Source organism: Peromyscus californicus, unplaced genomic scaffold, assembly GCF_007827085.1.
Source record: "Peromyscus californicus insignis strain IS unplaced genomic scaffold, ASM782708v3 Scaffold_5__1_contigs__length_169319896, whole genome shotgun sequence".
In the NCBI taxonomy this organism is placed as follows: domain Eukaryota; kingdom Metazoa; phylum Chordata; class Mammalia; order Rodentia; family Cricetidae; genus Peromyscus; species Peromyscus californicus.
In genome coordinates, this window is record NW_026294573.1 from 45,050,608 (window position 1) to 45,070,378 (window position 19,771).

General features: G+C 51.3%; 1 protein-coding gene across 1 annotated transcript in view; it reads left to right on the forward strand.

The window, feature by feature from the left end:
• The first annotated feature begins 3,398 nt into the window (after window positions 1-3,398).
• Lexm (lymphocyte expansion molecule) overlaps window positions 3,399-19,771 on the forward strand; it is a 33,681-nt gene continuing 17,308 nt past the window's right edge. The window contains exons 1-9 of the mRNA XM_052717869.1: window positions 3,399-3,478; window positions 4,641-4,728; window positions 5,109-5,273; window positions 5,431-5,553; window positions 7,130-7,267; window positions 7,384-7,527; window positions 10,406-10,567; window positions 11,522-11,647; window positions 14,735-14,868. Of these exons, the coding sequence (XP_052573829.1) occupies window positions 3,399-3,478; window positions 4,641-4,728; window positions 5,109-5,273; window positions 5,431-5,553; window positions 7,130-7,267; window positions 7,384-7,527; window positions 10,406-10,567; window positions 11,522-11,647; window positions 14,735-14,868 (1,160 nt within the window). The remainder of the gene's footprint in view (window positions 3,479-4,640; window positions 4,729-5,108; window positions 5,274-5,430; window positions 5,554-7,129; window positions 7,268-7,383; window positions 7,528-10,405; window positions 10,568-11,521; window positions 11,648-14,734; window positions 14,869-19,771) is intronic.

Consider the following 19,771-nt stretch of genomic DNA (forward strand, 5'->3'; position numbering starts at 1 on the left):
ATAGTTTCTCCGTGTAACAGTCCTGGCTGTCCTGGAACTCTCTTTGTAGACCAGGCTGGTCTCGAACTCACTGAGATCCTCCTAACTCTGCTTCCCAAGTCCTGGGATTAAAGATGTGCCACCACTGCCCAGCATATTTGTTCTTTTATATCAGGCTTATTTAGTATAATGACTTCAAGCTTAATCTGTGATGTAGCATGAGTAAAACGTTCCATTTTTATTTTTGCATTTTTTTTTTCCAGACAGGGCCTCCGTGCAGTCCAGGTTGACTTCATACTCACTATGTAGCCCTGGCTGGTCTGGAACTCTCCCACTGCTGTAGGATCCCAAATGCTGGGATTGCAGATGCACACCACCACTGTTGGACAACTTTTCCTCCCTTTTTTTCAAGACAGGGTTTCTCTGTGTAGTTTTGGTGCCTGTCCTAGATCTCGCTCTGTAGACCAGGCTGGCCTCGAACTCACAGAGATCCTCCTAGCTCTGCCTCCCCAGTGCTGGGATTAAAGGCGTGCGCCACCTCTGTCCAGCATTTTTCTCCCTTTTTAAGGGTGGGCAATGTGCCTTGGTCTCTATTGTCTATACCCATCACTCTTTGTTCATCCATCATTTGCTGGTAAAAACATGGGTTGTGGTAATTGTGAATGATGCTGCTACAAGCAGGGGTAGTGTGTGTGTGTGTGTGTGTGTGTGTGTGTGTGTGTGTGTGTGTGTGTGTTTCCTAATCTTGTGGCACACACTGAGAAGTGGAATTGCTGGGTCATATTGTAATTCCATGTTAATTCTTTGAGGAATGGCTGTGCTGTTTCACAGCAGCAGAACCATTGTATTTTCCCATCAACAAAGCACAAAGGTTCCAATCTCTCTACATCCTTGTCAACACATGTCCTTTCCTCTAATTCTGTTCACATTCACATCCTGATGGGTGGGCTAGGATTTTGATCTGACTCTAAGAAGATGAGTCGGAGTTGGGAGGGAAGGGAGTAAGTGTGTGAGTATGTGTGTTATAGACGCTGGAAAGGTTTGAAAAGGCCAGTGGTTTCTCAATGCAACTTAGGGTGTACCCCGAGGCCAGAGCTGCCCCTAACTGGAGCTCACAGAGTGTGGGGAAGAGGTGGCAGAAGATAAGATAAAGGTAGAGGTGAAAGCCCCTCACAGAGTCTCCATCCTAGCTGAGAAGCTCGGCTTGATTGCCCTGGTAATGGAGTCTGGGTAGCAACAGATCTCTCAAGTGTTGAGTCCTGGATGGACTATGACTACATACCTTATCAGATGTGACCAGGACAATTTATTCTGTCTGTGTCTTAGCTTCCTTTCCTGCATAATGAGAGTGGGGACGGAGAGGTTGTGGTAGCACCCATGAAAGAGAATGAATTAGTTGGCCAGACAAAGAAGTTTCCATCACGGGGAGGGGTTGGACTGTCCAGGGCAGAGGCCTCGGCACAGCACTGACTCACGCTGGCCTGCTCCCTGTCTTGCAGCTGGGACTCTGACCCATGGACCTTGGTTTGTATCTTCTCCTACTCCTTCAGCCATCCTGCAGCCAAGAGGATCACTGTAAAAGAGAAGACACAAGCAGCTGCAGGCATCCCACAAGGAGGCCTAAGGAGGCCTAAGGAGGCCCAGGCTGGTAGAAAGGCCTCCTGCTCGGTGCAAGGACAGCCACAACTCCATGACACATCAGTGTAGCTCTCCAAGGAAACCCCAGTCATCTATCCTGTCCCAGGTGGGGAAATGGAAGCCTCATGAGCATACCTTGTCCAGGGTCACCAGCTAGGAAACACCAAAACCAGGCTTCAGATGTATGAGTCACTGAGAGATTGGACTACATTCATTTACTCATTTCTTATCACTCAACAAATGTTTACTGCCCATTTCCCAGTGACAAGTACTGTGGTAAGAGTGAACGAAACAGTCCCTTTCTGTGGGCCTCTGAGAGGCCCTTCCCAAGGCCTAGGTATGACTCTGAACTCTTTTTTTTTTTTTTTTTTTTGGTTTTTCGAGACAGGGTTTCTCTGTGTAGCTTTGCGCCTTTCCTGGTACTCGCTTTGGAGACCAGGCTGGCCTCAAACTCACAGAGATCCGCCTGCCTCTGCCTCCCGAGTGCTGGGATTAAAGGCGTGCGCCACCACCGCCCGGCGACTCTGAACTCTTGCACTGAAAAGTAGATCATTTAATCTTCTCAGGAGTCAGGGAGATAGAATATTGCTTCATTTTCCAGGTAATCGTACTGAGACTTAAAGAAGGAGATGACTTTCCTGAGGTCCCCGTGCTGGTGAGGGATGGAGGCCATGGCTGATGCCTCTGACCACCAGCTCAGTGGTGTACTGTGGGCATGCTATCAGCTGTGACTTATGTGGCTACCAGGCCTGAAGTCAGAAGCCCAGCTCTCTATTTAAATACCAGCTTTGGTGGTGGTGGTAGTGGGGGCTGTAAGAGTCCCGCTGTGCCTCTGGGTTGCCATTGGTTGGATGCAGGACTGCCCATGTCCTCTGCCTAACTCCAGCTATCCTGTCACCCTGGGGACCGGGGTGTAGGTATGTTTGTTCCGTCTCTGCTGACGGCTCTTGGCAGGATCTGATAATGATAGAGACACCAGACATTTTCATAGCACAGCCAGAGGATGCTCTCTGTGGGGAAAGGTAGGAGGAGGAAGAGCTGGTCACGCCAGGTTGGGGGCACACCCTCCCTTCTTTCTTCACTGAGTGAGCGCTTCCTTGTTTGGGATTCTACTCTCTGAAAGCTTGAAGTATCTGCCTAAAGGCCGAGTCCCACCCCCACCTCCTCCCTGCAGCCTGGCCAAGCTGCGTAGGTCGTTCTTTTTCCCACTATACTCAGAGGACAGGGACCACATTTGGGTTGCAGACATTCTTGAGTGTCTGCTCAGAGTGGATGTCTGAGTATGGACCGGTCCTGATGCATCCCACTGATGCATCAGGACCCACTGATGTTCCTAGACCCTATCTCTCCACCTTACTTGCCCTCCCCGAGTTCCTCCCAGTAGAGAAGGAACAGAATTCCGAAGTCTGCTCTCCCGTCGGTTTCTGTCAACACAAGGTGGGCATGAAGGCGATTCCTGAGCCTGGGCTTTCCCAAGTCCGAGCAGAAATAAAAGGATTCTCACCAAGTGACAGGAACACTCTCATTAAACCCCAGGAAGGATCCTAAGGTCTGCGGGATCCCGAGAAGGGTCTCTGGCGAGGCCGCACTGGGAATATAAAAATGAATGAAAACGTCAGGGGGCAGCCAGCACGCTGGGGAGGTCCCACGTGGCGCGAAGCAGGTCTGTGCTTGCTGAATCACAACGCCCGGGTTGCGGGTTGCCTTGGCAGCACGCGATGTCAGGGCGGTGTTGAGTGCGGGGGTGGGGGCAGGCGGGAGGCCAGGTTCAGTGGGACTCCATGCCCCCCTCGCGCAACACCATGTCCACCACCACCCCGAAGTGGTTCAAAGGGGCGCCCTTCGGGGTGCAGAGTCACAGGTGCGGCCCAAGTGCTTCTTGGTCTGGCATCCAGAGTCCAAGGGAGTTCCTGTGGGCCCACCAGCTCCTCTGCCTCGGGAGAGGGAGGCTAATCCTGAGGCCTGGAGCCGGGGGAGGAAGGGAAGAGGGCTGGCTCGCCCCTCCCCCACCTCTCAAGGCTCTACCACACTGAGTCTTTCCTCCTCCTCCTCCTCCTCCTCCTCCTCCTCCTCCTCCTCCTCCTCCTTCTTCTCCTCCTCCTCTTTCTTTTTCTCCTCCTTCTTCTTCTTCCTCCTCCTCCTCCTCCTCCTCTCCCCAGCTCCTTCTTCTCACTATGTAGCCCTGGCTGGCATTGAACTCACAAAGGTCTGCCTGCCATTGCCCTCTGCGTGCTGGGATTGAAGGGCCTGCACAACCACTCCTGGCCTCTAAGTTCTTTTGCTTCCTGTTACACTTCTGTAATAAGTTCTTTAAACTATTTCTAGAACATCTTCTTTGTAACATATTCAGAGAGGCCATGTGCCCTGTCCATGAAACACTCAGCTAAAAAGTTCTGAGTGGGTTTGCAGCCCAGAGGTCATATTTCTTTCTTTTTTTTTTCTTTTCTTTTTTTTTTTTATTTTTGAGACAGAGTCTCTCTACATCACCCTGGCTGTCTTGGAACTCATTATGTAGACCAGGCTGGCCTCAAATTCACAGAAATCCACTTGTCTCTGTCTCCCAAGTGCTGGGATTAAATGTGTGCAACACTATGCCCAACTGTCATATTTCTCTTTATATTATATTTAATATAGTTGTGTATAAATGACCTGTGTGCCACACATGGTTCTAGGATCTGAGGTCATGAGGTGGTATGGATAATAATCATATATATATTATTAAAAGTATATTAGAGATGATATAAAGTGTACACTATGCAGTGTAGCTGTCTAGAGGTGGGGAGGAGGGTAATAAGGACTTGGGAACAAAGGATGAAGCTGTGAGGAGAAGCAGAGCTTAGGTGTGATGGTTAGTGGCAGAACATCTCTGGAACGCTCAAAACAATGAAACAGATCCAAAGTCACTTCCACGGGCCAGCTAAAGTCATCTCTCCTGGGAAACCAACTCCCTTGTCCCCCAGGGCTGCCCCAGCCGGGACCAGATGCCAGGCATTGAATTCTCACTTGGCTACGTAACTCCCTAGGTTTGATGTCTCTTCTGTTTATCCCAACAAGAAGAAGTTAAGCACCTTCACAGAGGCCCCGTACTCCAGGCATCATTCTGTGGAACAGGTGAGCCTGCCTCCTCTCACGTGGTCTGTGTCCCTCGCCCTACCCACCTGTGCATGCTCCCACCCAAGCCTGGCTCCCACTCAGTCTTCAGCTGTGTTTGACAAACTCCGGACTGGCGGAAAACCAGGAGTTTGGGGGCCGCAGGCTTCCTTCTAGACTTTAGCACCAGCCTGGTTCTACACTATACTTCCCTGAAGTGGAATGGGGCCAGTGACAGGGGCAGTCAGGACTGACTCCTGAGTGCAGAGCCCCTGAGTATCAGCTGGGGGGACTGTCTGGTTCCATTTCCAGCTCAAGGGAGACTTGGGGGAGGACTTGCTGGGGGGTGGGAGAGGCTAGGTAGTTATAACTGACTCAGCTCTGAGCCTGCTCTGATTTAGGCCCATATAGGACCTGGGACCTATAACTCCAAGGATACGTGCTTCAGTAAGAAGTTTCTGGAACAGAAGTTGGGCACGGGCTGGGCTCGGGCCCAAGAAGCCACTCGGCTGACCCAGCTACCCCACTTCCAGTACCAGTCCATCATGAAGGAAAGACAGCAGCAGGTGAGACTTGGAGCATGGTCCTCCCCACCTCCAGGAGCCAGGCTTTAGAGTCCTGGTGGACATAGCTTCCTCTTGGAGAGCACCATCATCCCTTGGGCTTCTTCCTGGCCGGACCTTCCCTGGTCTCTTCATCCTGCTGTCTCTTCTGTTGGGGCAGGTGCACAAGCTGGGGCCTGGCTCCTACAACTTCAAAGACTTCTTAACCCAGCTGCAGCAGAGACCACAGAGCAGGCGCGGGCTGCTCAGCTCCGGGGAGACCCGCTTCCGAGGACTCATCGGGGTAGGTGCTGTCACGTGTCTCTTCTAGTAACACAAACCACAGAACAAAGCAGGAAACACATATCTCGTCGGGGTGCGGAGGGGGAAATGACACAAGGAAGGAGAATGCTGTGAGGTGGTGTACAGAGAGCAGTCTGGGAAGGGCCCTCTGGAACAAAACGGCGGGTCGTCAGCAAAGGGGACGCCTGATACCTGACTCTTGTGCTAGAACGTTCCTGGAAATGGGAACAGTATAGACTAAGGACCAGAGGTGGGAATACGCTTGGCTAGTTGTTAGAACAACAGATAGGCTAGAGAGAGCTGGGGAGGTGGGAAATGAGAGGGTTCGGAGTGAAGGCTGTGAGGAGGGCCCTGCAGCCAAGGGAAGGCCTTCACGTGTCCTTCTGGGTGTTGTGAGAGGACACTGAGGTCTGGGGAGGCCAAGGACTTGACTGACAGGTTTCCTGCGTGTTGATTGCAGGGGCTGCTGACTTGGTTTCATCTGGTTGCTGTTAAGGCTTTGGATCAAGTCAGCACAGTTAGGGGCCCAGCTTCCTAACAATGGGGTTTTCTCTGGAACACACATGGCCCTCTGAGCCATGGGAGGAAGCAAGACCCATCTCATTCTTCTGGGGCCAGACAGATGGGCTCCTCAGGGTGGCCTGATTTTCCATGCACAGGTCCGGCCTCCTCTGGTAGGTCTGGCTCCCCTAGGGTCTGGTTGCTGGGCCCAGAGGTGAGGTGGGCTGCATCATCTGCGTAGCAGCAGTGCCACCATGTGGCTAAAAGGTGCATATCACCCAAGACAAGCCCCACCTCCCTGCACCACAGATGAACGCTGCCCACTGTACTTCAAAAACCAACTTCTGACCCTAGAAGCTAATCCAGGCCTCTGGTACTATCCTAACCACAGTTCCTCCGCCCCTAAAACTTCCAGTCACCACACCCTGATTTGTGTGATGGGACCTACTATGTGCCAGGCCCTGGGCAGAGGGCTTTGTAGACGTTCTGTTTTATCATCCTTCCCTGCAGGAAAGTATTACCATCTCTGCGTTAGTCCCATGGACCATGAGGCTCAGAGATCCAAACTCCCCCAGCTAGGAAGCAGCAGAGCCAAGGGTCCCAACCTAGGACTCTGGGTGCTCATCTATCCCAGCCTATTCACAGAACTGTAGGTGTGGGAGATGTACTCAGCCTGCAGACCAGCTAGCTGCCTGTGTGCTGGGGAGGAAAGTGTGGGTCCCAGGAGCGATGGTGTCTGGGGATCTTTGCAGGGTTGCTATGATTGCCCAACCAGAGGGTAGGAAGGGAATCCTGGGGTGTGTGTGTGTGTGTGAAAGCATGGTTAAGCAAACAAGAGCAAGGAGACCAGGCTGGATGCCAGGTGCTGAGGCGGCAATGTAGCTGGATTTGAGTTAAAGGTGTCATTGACGGAGGAGGCTCGCAGGTGATGCCGGGTGGTGGGGCGGGTAGCACACATGCACAGTCTGAAAACCTTGTTTCTCTTGAGATTTGAAACCCCAGGCATTTCTTCCTCAGGCGAACCAGCACAAAAAGTGGGCCTGACAGCCTTTGTGTTTCTGTCTCCTGCCCCGCAGAACTATTATCCAGGCCCTGGAAACTACGGGGAGAAGGGTAACCCATACACACGGCTGGAGGAGAACGCCTGGAACCGCTCACATTCCGAGGGCCTTATGTGTCGGATGTCCAACAAGCCGCCCCCCTTATCTCACCAGGTACCCCCCCACCAGGTTCATCCTGCGTGGTCCTGGAGGATGACCTCAGGGGCCGGGAGGCTCAAGTCCCACCTTGGCCACTCCCCTATGGGCACCGACACCACTTTTGTCTCTAGGGCAGTGGCCTGGGACCTGGGACCTACACCATCAAAAGTGGCATCGAGAGCTATGTGGCACGATCCACTGGTACTCGTGGCCCCTATGACATTTTCTCTGGTGAACGAAGCAAGCCTGTGCCGTATGGACATTATTCCACGCAGGTATGTGCCAGGGTGGGCGACTGTGAGGTCCACCGCTTCTGCCAGGGTGGGATATGGTTTAGGTGAGGGGCCAGAGTCAGGCTTTGCACATCTGATCCTGTGGCTGGCTCTCTCCTCAGCACCACCATGAACGGCACTGGCACTGATGGTCCAGCAGCCAGGCCTGCGGGGACCCCAAGGGCACAGGTGCCATGTCTGTCTGTAAACATTTCCCAGGCTTCCCGGACACAAACCTAGCTCAGTGAGTGCCAGGGCTCTGGGTGACAGAGCCCCAAAGTGGGAGAGAAGGTGACAGAGGTAGAGATTTAGCTTGCCAGACCCCTTTCCCATCCCATCCGAACCTTGCTACAGGATTTCACAGCTTTTTCTGTGTGTTGCTGTCTTCACGCTTATGGCTAAAGGGACCGCCGTACGTGTCCAGACCTGTCTGTCCTGCCCCCACCATGGGGTCCCTGCGTGAGCAGGATTAGAGCGGTTCACAGACTAGGTGCAGGGAAGCAGCCCCTGTGGAACTTCCGGTCGAGGGGAAGAGAAGCACCATCAGCCAGGAGTAGAAGAGAACCTGCAGCGTTAGTGGGAAGCCACTGTGGAGGCAGATGGCGGTAACAGCACTAGGAAGGAGATGGTTAAAGTGGAAATACCTGTGAGCCGCTTGGTAAAAAGTCACCATCCTGTCCCATGACAAGGCTGATCTCAGGGCCTCCCAGATCTACTTACCACTAAGGCCATGTGCCCAGCACGGCAGGGCCTTGGGAACCACCTGGGCCCCCTATACCCCACCCCTCCATCCTCCCTCCATCCCCCCACCCCTCCATCCTCCCTCCATCCCCCACCCCTCCATCCTCCCTCCATCCCCCACCCCTCCATCCTCCCTCCATCCCCCACCCCTCCATCCTCCCTCCATCCCCCACCCCTCCATCCTCCCTCCATCCCCCCACCCCTCCATCCTCCCTCCATCCCCCACCCCTCCATCCTCCCTCCATCCCCCACCCCTCCATCCCTCCACCCCTCCACCCTCCCTCCATCCCCCCACCCCTCCATCCTCCCTCCATCCCCCACCCCTCCATCCTCCCTCCATCCCCCACCCCTCCATCCTCCCTCCATCCCCCCACCCCTCCATCCTCCCTCCATCCCCCACCCCTCCATCCACCCTCCCTCCATCCCCCCACCCCTCCACCCTCCCTCCATCCCCCCACCCCTCCATCCTCCCTCCATCCCCCCACCCCTTCATCCTCCCCACCCCTCCATCCTCCCTCCATCCCTCCACCCCTCCATCCTCCCTCCATCCCCCCACCCCTTCATCCTCCCCACCCCTCCATCCTCCCTCCATCCCCCCACCCCTCCATCCTCCCTCCATCCCCCACCCCTCCATCCCCCCACCCCTCCATCCTCCCTCCATCCCCCCACCCCTCCATCCCCCACCCCTCCGTCCTCCCCACCCCTCCATCCTCCCTCCATCCCCCACCCCTCCATCCTCCCCACCCCTCCATCCTCCCTCCATCCCCCACCCCTCCATCCTCCCTCCATCCCCCTCCATCCCCCCACCCCTCCATCCCCCCACCCCTCCATCCTCCCTCCATCCCCCACCCCTCCATCCCTCCACCCCTCCATCCTCCCCATCCCTCCATGCCCTGTTGCTACTACAGCCAGGGCCGGACATCTTTGTTATGGATTTTATTTTTTAGGGCAATTTTAGATTCACAACAAAATTGAGAGGCAAACAGGGAGTTTCTGCGTACTCTTTGCCTCCTGTACCACATGCAGACCCCTCCCCCATGAATCTTTTAAAATGTACATTCATTATTTCTTTGGGCGTGCGGGGTTGTTTCATGGCATGCTTGTGGAGGACAGAGGACAACTTTCAGGAGTCAGCGCTCTCCTTCAACAGGTAGAAGGAGATCAAACTCCTTGGGTCCTGAGATCCAACCCAGGAGTTCAAGCTTCACTGCAGGCCCTTTACCCATCCTCGTCCCCCCTCCGCTGTCAAAGTCCCACACCAGAGTAGCGCATTTGTTAGTCAAGGATCCTCAGGTACACGCCATCCTTACCACAACCAGTAGTTTTACAAACTGATTCTCTTCATGGGAGCCATTCTGTGCGCTGGGTTTTCTTTTGTTTAGTTTTTCATTTTCATTTTCTTTCCTTCCTTCCTTTTTTTTTTTTTTTTTTAAAATCTGGGCATGATCTCATATACCTTTAATCCCAGCATTCTAGAGGCAGAGGCAGTTGGATCTCTGTGAGTTGGAGGCTAGCCTGGTCTATACAGCAAGTTCCAAGCTAGCCAAGGGTACATAGTGAGATTCTATCTCAAAAAACAAAACAAAATAAAAATCTAAAAGATTTGTTTATCTATCTACTATCTATCTATCTATCTATCTATCTATCTATCTATCTATCTATCTATCTATCTGTGTGTGTGTGTGTGTGTGTGTGTGTGTGTGTGTGTGTGTGTGTGTATACACACCCTGGCACGTGTGTGGACATCAGAGAGCAACTCTTGAAGCGAATCCTTTCCCCACAGAGCTTTCCTGCCAGCCCATTCTGTGAATTTGGACTCTTGTGTTTGGACACAGTAGTTTCACTAGCTGGGGGGCGGGGGGGGGGGGGGGGGATCTGTGCTCAGACTTGGTTTTAAATCTGTGAAATATCATCCCTGACTGGCACAGTGGGTGCTGAGTACGTGAGAGACAGAAAAGAAAGGCATGGACAAAGGCCCGCCGCGTGGCAGTGTGTGCACACGCCGGCCTGATGTCAGCACAGTCCGATCTGGCACAGAGAGGTGAGTGGTACCTCGTCAGTGCCACTTGCTTTTCTGTGAGGGCTCTTGAGCCTGTGACCTTCCTGCGACAACATTTCTTTTTCTCTTCCCATCCCTCAGAAAAAGAAACCCCGGGAACCAACGAGTTACAAGAGCTTCGTGGACGAACTTAGCTCAGCTCACAACAAGAAACGTGGGGTTTTTTCAAAATATCCCCGAGAACCGAAAAATCCCACAGAGAGAATTTTTTGGACTACCCTTAGTCAGTACCCCAGAAATATGGTCAGTGTACCCCACGGTCTGTTTTCTCTCTTGGAAGGCAGCTCTCCAGTAGGCTAGGGAGGTTGGGGGAGGAGGGGTGCAGCGGTCAGGTCGGGTGGGAAGCTGTGTCTTTGGTTGCCAGCCTGGCCTTGCACTGGTCAGTCACTTTCTGAGCCCCACTTTGCACACCCGACCTGTGAATGCAGCCAGAGTTTGAGCAGCTGTGATTAGGACGACTGGTGTAGACCCTGTAGCTGAACCAGGCCACCAGGAAATCCCGGCCAGTGATGTTTTCCTCCCTGCCCTCCCTCCCCTGGCCTTAAAGATCTGGAGAATGGGCAAAGAAGGCTGGGTAGGATGGAGTGTGATAGGGTCCATCCTCAGATTTGCCTACCTGCTCTACCCAGGGAGGGGCTGGGCTCCACCTCCTCAGGGCAGTCCTCTCTGGGGCACAGTGGCCAGTTCTCTGAGTGGGACCTGGCAGGGTCTGCCCCAAGGGAAGAAATGAAGTAGGGGAGGCAAAGGGCATGGACACTCTGACCCCCTGCTAAACCGCTGTCCATCCTTCTCCCAAGGGAGGTTGGGAGGAACACCACTTGCATTCCACAGAAGGAAACCGGGGCGCAGACCTTGGAAAGGGTTCACTGGGTTCCCCAGTAGGGCCTGGAGATCTGAAATAGGACCTAATTGTTCTGCTCCAGAGTCAGTGTGCCTCAGTCCCAGGCTGCTGTTCAGAGCACATCTCTGCTCATCTCAAGGGCCCCTGGGAACCTGTAAAGGGGTGTCTGGTTGGGGGTGGGTAGAGTGGGTGGTATGAGACATGCCCGACTTGAGGGTACTTCCCTTACCTCATCCTTTGACAAAGGCCCAGCGGTGCTGGACGGATGAGGTCAACTGCCATCAACCCTCAGTTATCCCACCTGGGCTGAGATTTCTATCCCGGCTTCCTCAGTCACCACCCTTCTTTACCCCTAGGATATAGCTGGCCCTGGTTCTTGGACTCCTCATGAGACGGAACAGAAACACGTCAATCGGCCACCATTCCTCCTGGCCTCCAAGCGCTCAGGCAATAAGGCCTACCAGATGATTATGGGAAGCTGGGTGAGTGCGTCTGGGTTAGGGGAGCATGGTGATGGACAGGGAACTTCTCCCACCTCTCCAGACAGTCCCAACCCTTTGTGCCCCTGACACGGAAGCTCCTTGGGCCCAACATTATCTCTGTCACCCACTCACCCTCTTATTTTTCTAGTCACTTTTTCTCTAGGGTCTCCAACTTGAGCAGGCATGGGGGCTTGTTAAGGGTCGGGTCAGTGGGCCTGTGCCCGGGCTTCTGATTCACTCTGCCTTGGAGTGGGGAGGGCAGGAAACGACTCTTCTAACAAGTTCCTGGGGTGTACTATTTTCCTTTCCTGTCGCTGTCATCGGGCAATCCCCTCAAAGCCACCTCTATGGGAGTGAAGGCTTACTAGGCTTCGAATTCCAGGCCACAGTCAGTCATGGCAGGGGAGTCACGGGGTAGCTAGTCACATTACAGCCGCAGTCAACAGCAGAGAGGAATGCATCGATGCATGCATGCCTCCTTGTGTCCAGCCCCCTCTCTGCGCTTACACAGTTCACAACCCAAACACGGAATGATGCCACCCACAGTGGGTGAGCCTCCATTACCACGTCATCAACAACCCCCGCCCCCCCCCACACTCACACACACACACACACACACACACACACACACACACACACACACACACTCACACGCCAACTCAATCTAGACAACTCCTCGTTGAGATCCTCTTCCTGTACGATTGTAGGCTGACGACAGTTAACACTGATAAGCACACACAGGCCACCCTCTGAGAACCAAAGAGCTGAGAGGCCCCACCCACCCTACAGCTCTCCCATTCCCTTCCCTTCCCTGGGCAATGCTTTTCCCTGCTCTCCATTAGTCTTGGGGCCTGGAGGGCAGCTGGTGGAGATGTTACCTCATTTCTTATGCCCGAGTGAACAAGTCCTCTTCTGTTCCCTTCCCTCCCCGGCTCTTTGCTGTCCCCGGGTGAGTGATGATGCCCTCAGTTTGGTAGTGTTTTCCAGAACAGGCTAGTCCTAGCATTTGTGAACACTTCTTAAGCCCCTCCCCCGCCAGCTTTTTAGTGCACATTTATCAATCATATCAATCCAATAATCATACACAAATCCTAAATGAACAGTTCCATGAGTCACAAAATCGTCTTAGCCCATCCATTCACTGGTCTTGCTTCCTGCCTCCAGCAGTATGGGGAGACTTTGTCCAGATTTGAACTTGCTGTTTTTTTTTTTTTTTTTTTTTTTAAGATTTATTTATTTATTATGTATACAGTGTTCGGTCTGCACATATCCTTGCAGGCCAGAAGAGGGCACCAGGATTCATTACAGATGGTTGTGAGCCACCATGCGGTTGCTGGGAATTGAACTCAGGACCTTTGGAAGAGCGAGCAGTACTCTTAACCTCTGAGCCATCTCTCCAGCCCCCGAACTTGCTGTTTTTAAGATCTTTCCTGATTTGTGACAGTCACTTTTTGCCATTGTGGAAAAAAAAAAAACCTCTGAGCCAAGTGAACTGAGGGAGGAACCATTTCTTTCAGTTCAGAGGTTTCAATCCACAGCAGCTGACTCCATTGCTGCTTTAGGGTTAGGGTAAGACAGAAACACCATGGTGGAGGGAAACTGCCCCCCTCATTGTAAATGGGAGCAGAGAGAGAGAGAGAGAGAAGTTGAGGGGGGCGATAGGGGACAGGGTCCTATTATACTCTTCAAAGGCATGCCCCCAGGGAGCAGCTTCCTTGTCTAGGCCTTACCTTCCAGTAGCCATCATAATCCATTCACCATTAAACTGCATGATTAACTGGGGACCAAGACTTTGGGGGACACTTCACATCCAAGCCATATTCAAACCAAACTTCATATCCATAACATGGTCTCTCTGAGACACATCTTGCTTTTAATTTACTTGCCTGAGCTTTATTATTCTGCTTTCTATCTCAGCACCCCACATGCCAACCCAATCTAGACAACTCCTCATTGAGATCCTCTTCCTGTATGATTGTAGGCCGTTGACAGTTAAAACGGGCTTTGTCATTAACCCACCTCCAAGCTTTCAGAATCTCAAGTCAAATGCTTAGCCTACCATCTAGGGGCGGGGTGGGAGGTGGGGGTGGTGGAGCTGTGTTGGGTGAAGATGAAGGGAGCTTGAAACCATCATGCCGTGGTCAAGAACAGAGAGAAGTGCCCACATGTGAGCTGCTCGGCTTATTCTCTCTGCTCTTGTGTGGTCCAGGACCCAAACCCAGAATGGTATTGGCAGGTTGGATCTTCCCACATTAATTAATGAAATCAAGACTATCCTCCACAGGCACGCCCAAGGCCAACCTGATCCAGGCAATCTCTTGTGGTGACTCTTCCTAGGTGACTCTAGATTGTGCCAAGTTGACAATTAAAGCTAACTTTCACAGCCAGCCATGCAAAGTGGAAGGAAGGACTATGTGAGGGCCAGTTCCAGAGGCAGGGCGGGAAGGCCCCCTCTGGACACTCCTGCTTGAGAATGGCCTAGACTGATCTTCTTACCTCCCATGCTTCTCTGTCATGACCTTACTATGTCATCTTGAAAGTTATGTCTTGTCTCTGAGCCTCTCTTATGGCAGACCCAAGGGCAGGATGGCCTAGGTGTCATTCAACAAACCGGGCAGCCTGGTGAATGGAGCTGTCCTCTCACAGCTCTGGATGCTGGAAGACCAGAGTCCATACTGCCTATGAAACTGATAGTTTCATGAGTATCCTTCCTTACCTCTTTGCAGCTTTTGGTGGCCAGAGACCCTTGGCTCTCCCAGCTTATGACTGGACCACTCTGATCTCTACTTCTGTGTATGATCATCTCCCCCATTGAGTGCCTTGTCTTACAAGGACCCCTGTCATATTAGACCAGGGTCCCACCTGCTCCAGCATGATCTCATCTCAGCCCATTATATCTGCAACACCCCAATTCTCCAATAAGGCCACTAAGATTATGGCTTAAGCACATTTCTGGGGGTGGGGAGGGACACAAATTTGATTCATAACAGTTGGGGGAGTGTCTGGGGCCTGAAGGGAGGAGAAAAGGCCTGAGGGCAAGTCTCCAAAATGTGCTCACTAACATCCTGTTGTATTCTCCCTGCACAGAACCCAGTTGGGGTAGGCCGCTACCTCAACACCACGCTAATGGAGACCAAAGACAGACGGCAGCGATACCGCTCTCTGTTCCTGAACGGATCCAAGCGCTACCTGCAAGACCTAAGCCGAGACCAACTCATGCAGTGAGTCTAGCTGGAGCTCCTGGAGGGGGCTGAGGGGAGGTAGTATGACCCTTGGTGGCCTGGAGGAGGGGCATGTTCGGTTCCCATGCCAGCCACACAGCAGAGACCCTGGAGACATTCAGTTTAGATCTTGGTTTCATGTGCCCTTCATGCTTAGGCACGTACTGGCTGTGGGAGGTGGTCTGAGCTTTGTGTCCTTCTGCTGTTAAGTGAGCGGATGGCTGAGAAGATGGGGTGATCAGTCTAGGGTGAGGAAAAGGCTCCTGGTTCAATCCTCTACCACCAGGTTTAGCCCTAGGTGCTCGCATCTCACAGAACCCCAGGTTCTTGGTGTTTGTCAAGGCTTGGTAAAAGTCATTTTAGGGCACCGTGAAGCCTAAGCATGAAGGGCACATGAAACCCTGTGGCAAATGATGAAGAAGTCACAGATATCAGCGACTGCCATGTTTTATTGATCTAAGAGTCCGTTGGCTAAAATAGAATTTCCATTCTAGATTTGCTTGAATTTGATGGAACGAGCACTTTAGAATTGAGTGTTTTCTTTCTGGGAAATTACGGAGTGGACATTCTGAGGACCCAGTGCTGGGCACCAGATGATTTGCTCAGAGATTTGTTTGTTTGTTTCTTTTCCCATTTTTCATGTGTGTGTGGGTGTGTGTGCATGTGGTGGGTGTGTGTGCGTGTGTGTGGGTGTGCGTGTATGCATGTTTTTGCATGTGTGTGCGTGCCTATGCATGTGGAGACCTGAGGTTGATATTGAGATTCATTCTGAAGTACTTTTCCACCTTTTTCATTGAGGCAGGGTCTCTCAATCAAACCCAGAGCTCACTGATACGGATATTCTTGCTGGTGAGCTTGCTCTGGGGATCCCTGCTCTCCATTTCCCTAGGTGAGCGTTAGAGGCAGGCTACTCTACCCACCCAGCATGGGATTCTGGGGATCCCAACTCTGGTCCTCATGCTTTTCTGGCAACCAAGCCCTTTAATTGCTGAGCCATCTCTAGTTTTTAAATGTAATTTTTTTTAAAGTTGTCTTTTTAAAGATTTATTTATTATGTATACAGTGTTCTGTCTGCACATATCCCTGCAAGCCAGAAGAGGGCACCAGATCTCATTACAGATGGTTGCGAGCCACTATGTGGTTGCTGGGAATTGAACTCAGGACCTCTGGAAGAGTCATCTCTTAACCAGCCAGTGCTCTTAACCATTGAGCCATCTCTCCAGGCCTTAAATGTAATTTTAAGACGGTATTATTTGTGTAAAAATAGTCTTCCTTGATTTAATCCTTTGTTTGGGGGTTCTTAAGGCAGGGCAGTGGGAAGTAAGAGTTTTAATAGATTTCACATGTGAAGATGCTGTTTACTTTCCTCTCATTCACGACTGATCCATAGTCTGGTTGGAAATAACCAAATTAGGATTCATTTTCCTTCAGGATTCGGAAGGTTTTGCTGCACCCTTTCTAATTCCCAGCTTGGTTCTATACCATTCTGGCTTGTGCATGTGACCTGCGTGTTTCTTTCTGGAAACTTCCAGGACCTTCTTTGTCCCTGGTGCTCTGAATCTTCATGGTGATGTGCTGTACTGTAGTCTATTTTCAAGCATTGTGCTGGGCAATTGGTGTGCTCCAGTCATGTGGAAGCTCAGGTCCTTCTCCTCTGGGGAAGTTTGATTTTGAGGTTTTGTCTGTGATGACTTCTAATGCCCCCCTTTTCTTCTCTCTTTTAGAAATTTGTCAAATGTCTTTATTTGGCATTCTTGGGTTTTTTTTTTTACATGTATACATGTGTGTAGTGTGTGTGTGTGTATGCATATGAGAATGTGTGTGGGTCCATGTATATGTGCAGGTATGCATACATGTGCACATGTGTGTCAAGACTGAAGTTGACGTCAGTGTCTTGATTTGATTTACTGAGGCAGGGTCTGTCAGTGGAATCTAGAACTCCTGGATCAACTAGTCAAGCTAGCAGGTTAGCTCAAGGACTCCCTCTCCTACCTCCCCTTTCTGCCTCCCAAGTACTGTGTGTAGCCGGAAGTTTTCTCCGGTCTCGCTTATTCCCAAGGTCCCAGAGCTGCTTATAAAATAATCATTCAGATGGGGCTGGAGAAATGGCTCAGAGGTTAAGAGCACCAACTGCTCTTCCAGAGGTCCTGAGTTCAATTCCTAGCACCCACATAGTGGCTCACAACCATCTGTAATGAGATCTGGCACCATCTTCCGTATACATAATAAATAAATAAATCTTTAAAAAATCATTCAGAGGCTTAATATTAATTACCAATTGCGTGGCTTATAATTTGAGCCATTTCTACTAATCTATAAGTTGCCACATAGCCATGGCTTACTGGTACTTTTACATCTTGCTTTTTCTGGTGGCGACTGGCATCTCCTTCCTCTCCTTTCTCCTTCTACTATCTCTTGGATCTTCCTGCCTGGCTCCATCCTGCCCTGCCATAGGCCAATGCAGCTTTATTTATCAACCAATCAGAGCAACACATATTCACAGCGTACAGAAAGACACCCCACAGCAGCTGTGATTACAGGAGACTATTACCACCACCTGGCTTCTACATGAACTCTGAGGATCCGAACTCCTGTCCTCACACTTGGAAGGATGAACTTGACATGCTGAGCCATCTCCCCGGCTCCTAGTTTCTTGTTTTCTTTTTTTCTTCTTCTATGTCTGCCTTCTCTGTTCTTTCTGGTAAGATTTCCTGGTCCTAGTTTTCTAGCCCCGATTTTATCATATTTTTAATCTCCAAGAGCCTTCTGTCTTATCACTTGCTCTTTTTTCTTTCATAGAGCAGTTCTGTGCTGTTGATGTAGGATGCTTTCTTATCCAAGGACACTCTCTTATCCAAGGAGATATTACAGTTTTTCCTAAGCGTGTTGTCTCCAGCTCTTCTGGGCTCTTCCTTTTCTTCCCTTGTTCACTCACATTCAAGAGAAACACACTGCAAATGCCCCTCTAAGTCTAACGGGAGAGGGGCTGACGGGATCCATCATTCACCTGTCACGCTTCCAGGGCTTTCTCTGGGACCACTGGGATTTCCTGGAGGAGAATCTTCCGTCCCGGTGAGGCTGGTGCAGTGTGAGTGCTCTGGGGAGGAAGGCTGGGCTCCTCCTGACAACTGTGCTCCTCCCCTTCCTTGGCCCTCTGCTGTTGCCCGGGCCCAGCCCCTGCCCGGAACCTTTCCACAAGCTGACCTGCTGTATGTATCAGGTGGGGAAGAAGAAGGCGAGGCGCCAGTGTGGGGCTGGTACAGCTTTCCATCTCCATCTTCAGTGTTGGTCTTGGGCCTGCTGTCTGCACTTCCTGGGCCTCCCTGGGGTCTATGGAGGGGCTGCATTTCCTCCTGGCCCAGATCTCTCTTTTCATCTTCACAGGCAGGCCGACTCTTCCTTCTCTGTGCATTTTCTCAGACACATTTACCCCCACAACCCTGAGTCCCCTCATTCCTCCCCTTTCTCTACAGTTGGCCTAGTCTTTAAGAATTCTTTTGGGGGCTGGAGAGATGGCTCAGAGGTTAAGAGCACTGACTGTTCTTCCAGAGGTCCTGAGTTCAATTCCCACACGGTGACTCACAACCATCTGTAATAAGATCTGGTGCCCTCTTCTGGCCTGTAGACATATATGCAGGCAGAACATTGTATACATAATAAACCTTTAAAAAAAAGAATTATTTTAAATACATTTTGGTGGATCTCAGGTGGGAGTGGAAATAAATGTACATATCACCTGCAATTTTAGAATAAAAAAGATTTATTTTATGTGTATGAATGTTTTACATGAATGTGTGCACAGCATGTGCGTGCCTGGTGCCTGTGGAAGTCAGAAGAGGGCATCGGATTGCTTGAAACTGGAGTTTCAGATGGCTGTGAGCTGCCATGTGGGTGCTGGGAACCATACCCAGGTCCTCTGCAAGAGCAGCAAGTTCTCTTAAGAGCTGAACCCTCTTTCTTGCCCTTCACCTGTCATTAAGGAACACTAATACTTTTAGTGTATAAAAACACTTGTCACCTTTCTGGCCAAGGTGCTTAGTCTTATTTTACACATATTAAACCAAGACCAGAGAGAGGAAGGAAGGGGGTAGGTTGCCCAAAGTCACACAGCTGGTGAGCAGCAGATTGAGGACTAGAAGCCAGTCTGTCCTCTTCTAGGTCGGCAACTATTCTCCCTTGTCAGGCCCTTGTGAGGATTTGGGAGCCTAGGAAGAGTCATGCCTGGATGATCAAAGGTGTGTGTGTGTGTGTGTGTGTGTGTGTGTGTGTGTGTGTGTGTGTGTATGCGTGTGGGGAAGGGTGTGCATGCACATGTGTGTGTGTATGTGTGAGTATGAGTCACATGTATGTGCACATATGTGAGAGTAGGGTGTGCACATGTGTGTGCATGCATGTAGGGTCTGGGTGTGAGTGTACAAGTGTGTATATGCATGTAGGGATGTGGGTGTGAGTGCACATGTGTGTGGTGTGTGTGGGTCGCACATACATGTGTGTACATATATGTGGAAATGTGGATGTGAGTTCCCATGTGTGTGCATGCACATGGGGATGGGTTTGCATGCATGTGTATGTGGATACATGTGGGAGTGTTGGGGTGCATGCACATGTGAGTGCATGTGTAGGGGTCAGTGTGAGTGCACATGTGTGTGCATGGATGTGGAGGCTGGAGGTTGGGTGCAGGGAAGCATTCTCATCCGTCCTTACTCCTCAAGGGAGCTGTCTTAGGGTTTCTATTGTGTGAAGGGACACCGAGACCATGGCAACTCTTATAAAGGAATTTAATTCAGGCTGGTTTACAGTTCAGAGGTTTAGTCCATTATCAGCATGGCAGGAAACATGGTGTATGAAGGCAGACATGGTGCTGGAGAGGAGCTGAGAGTTCTATATCTGGATTCATAGGCAG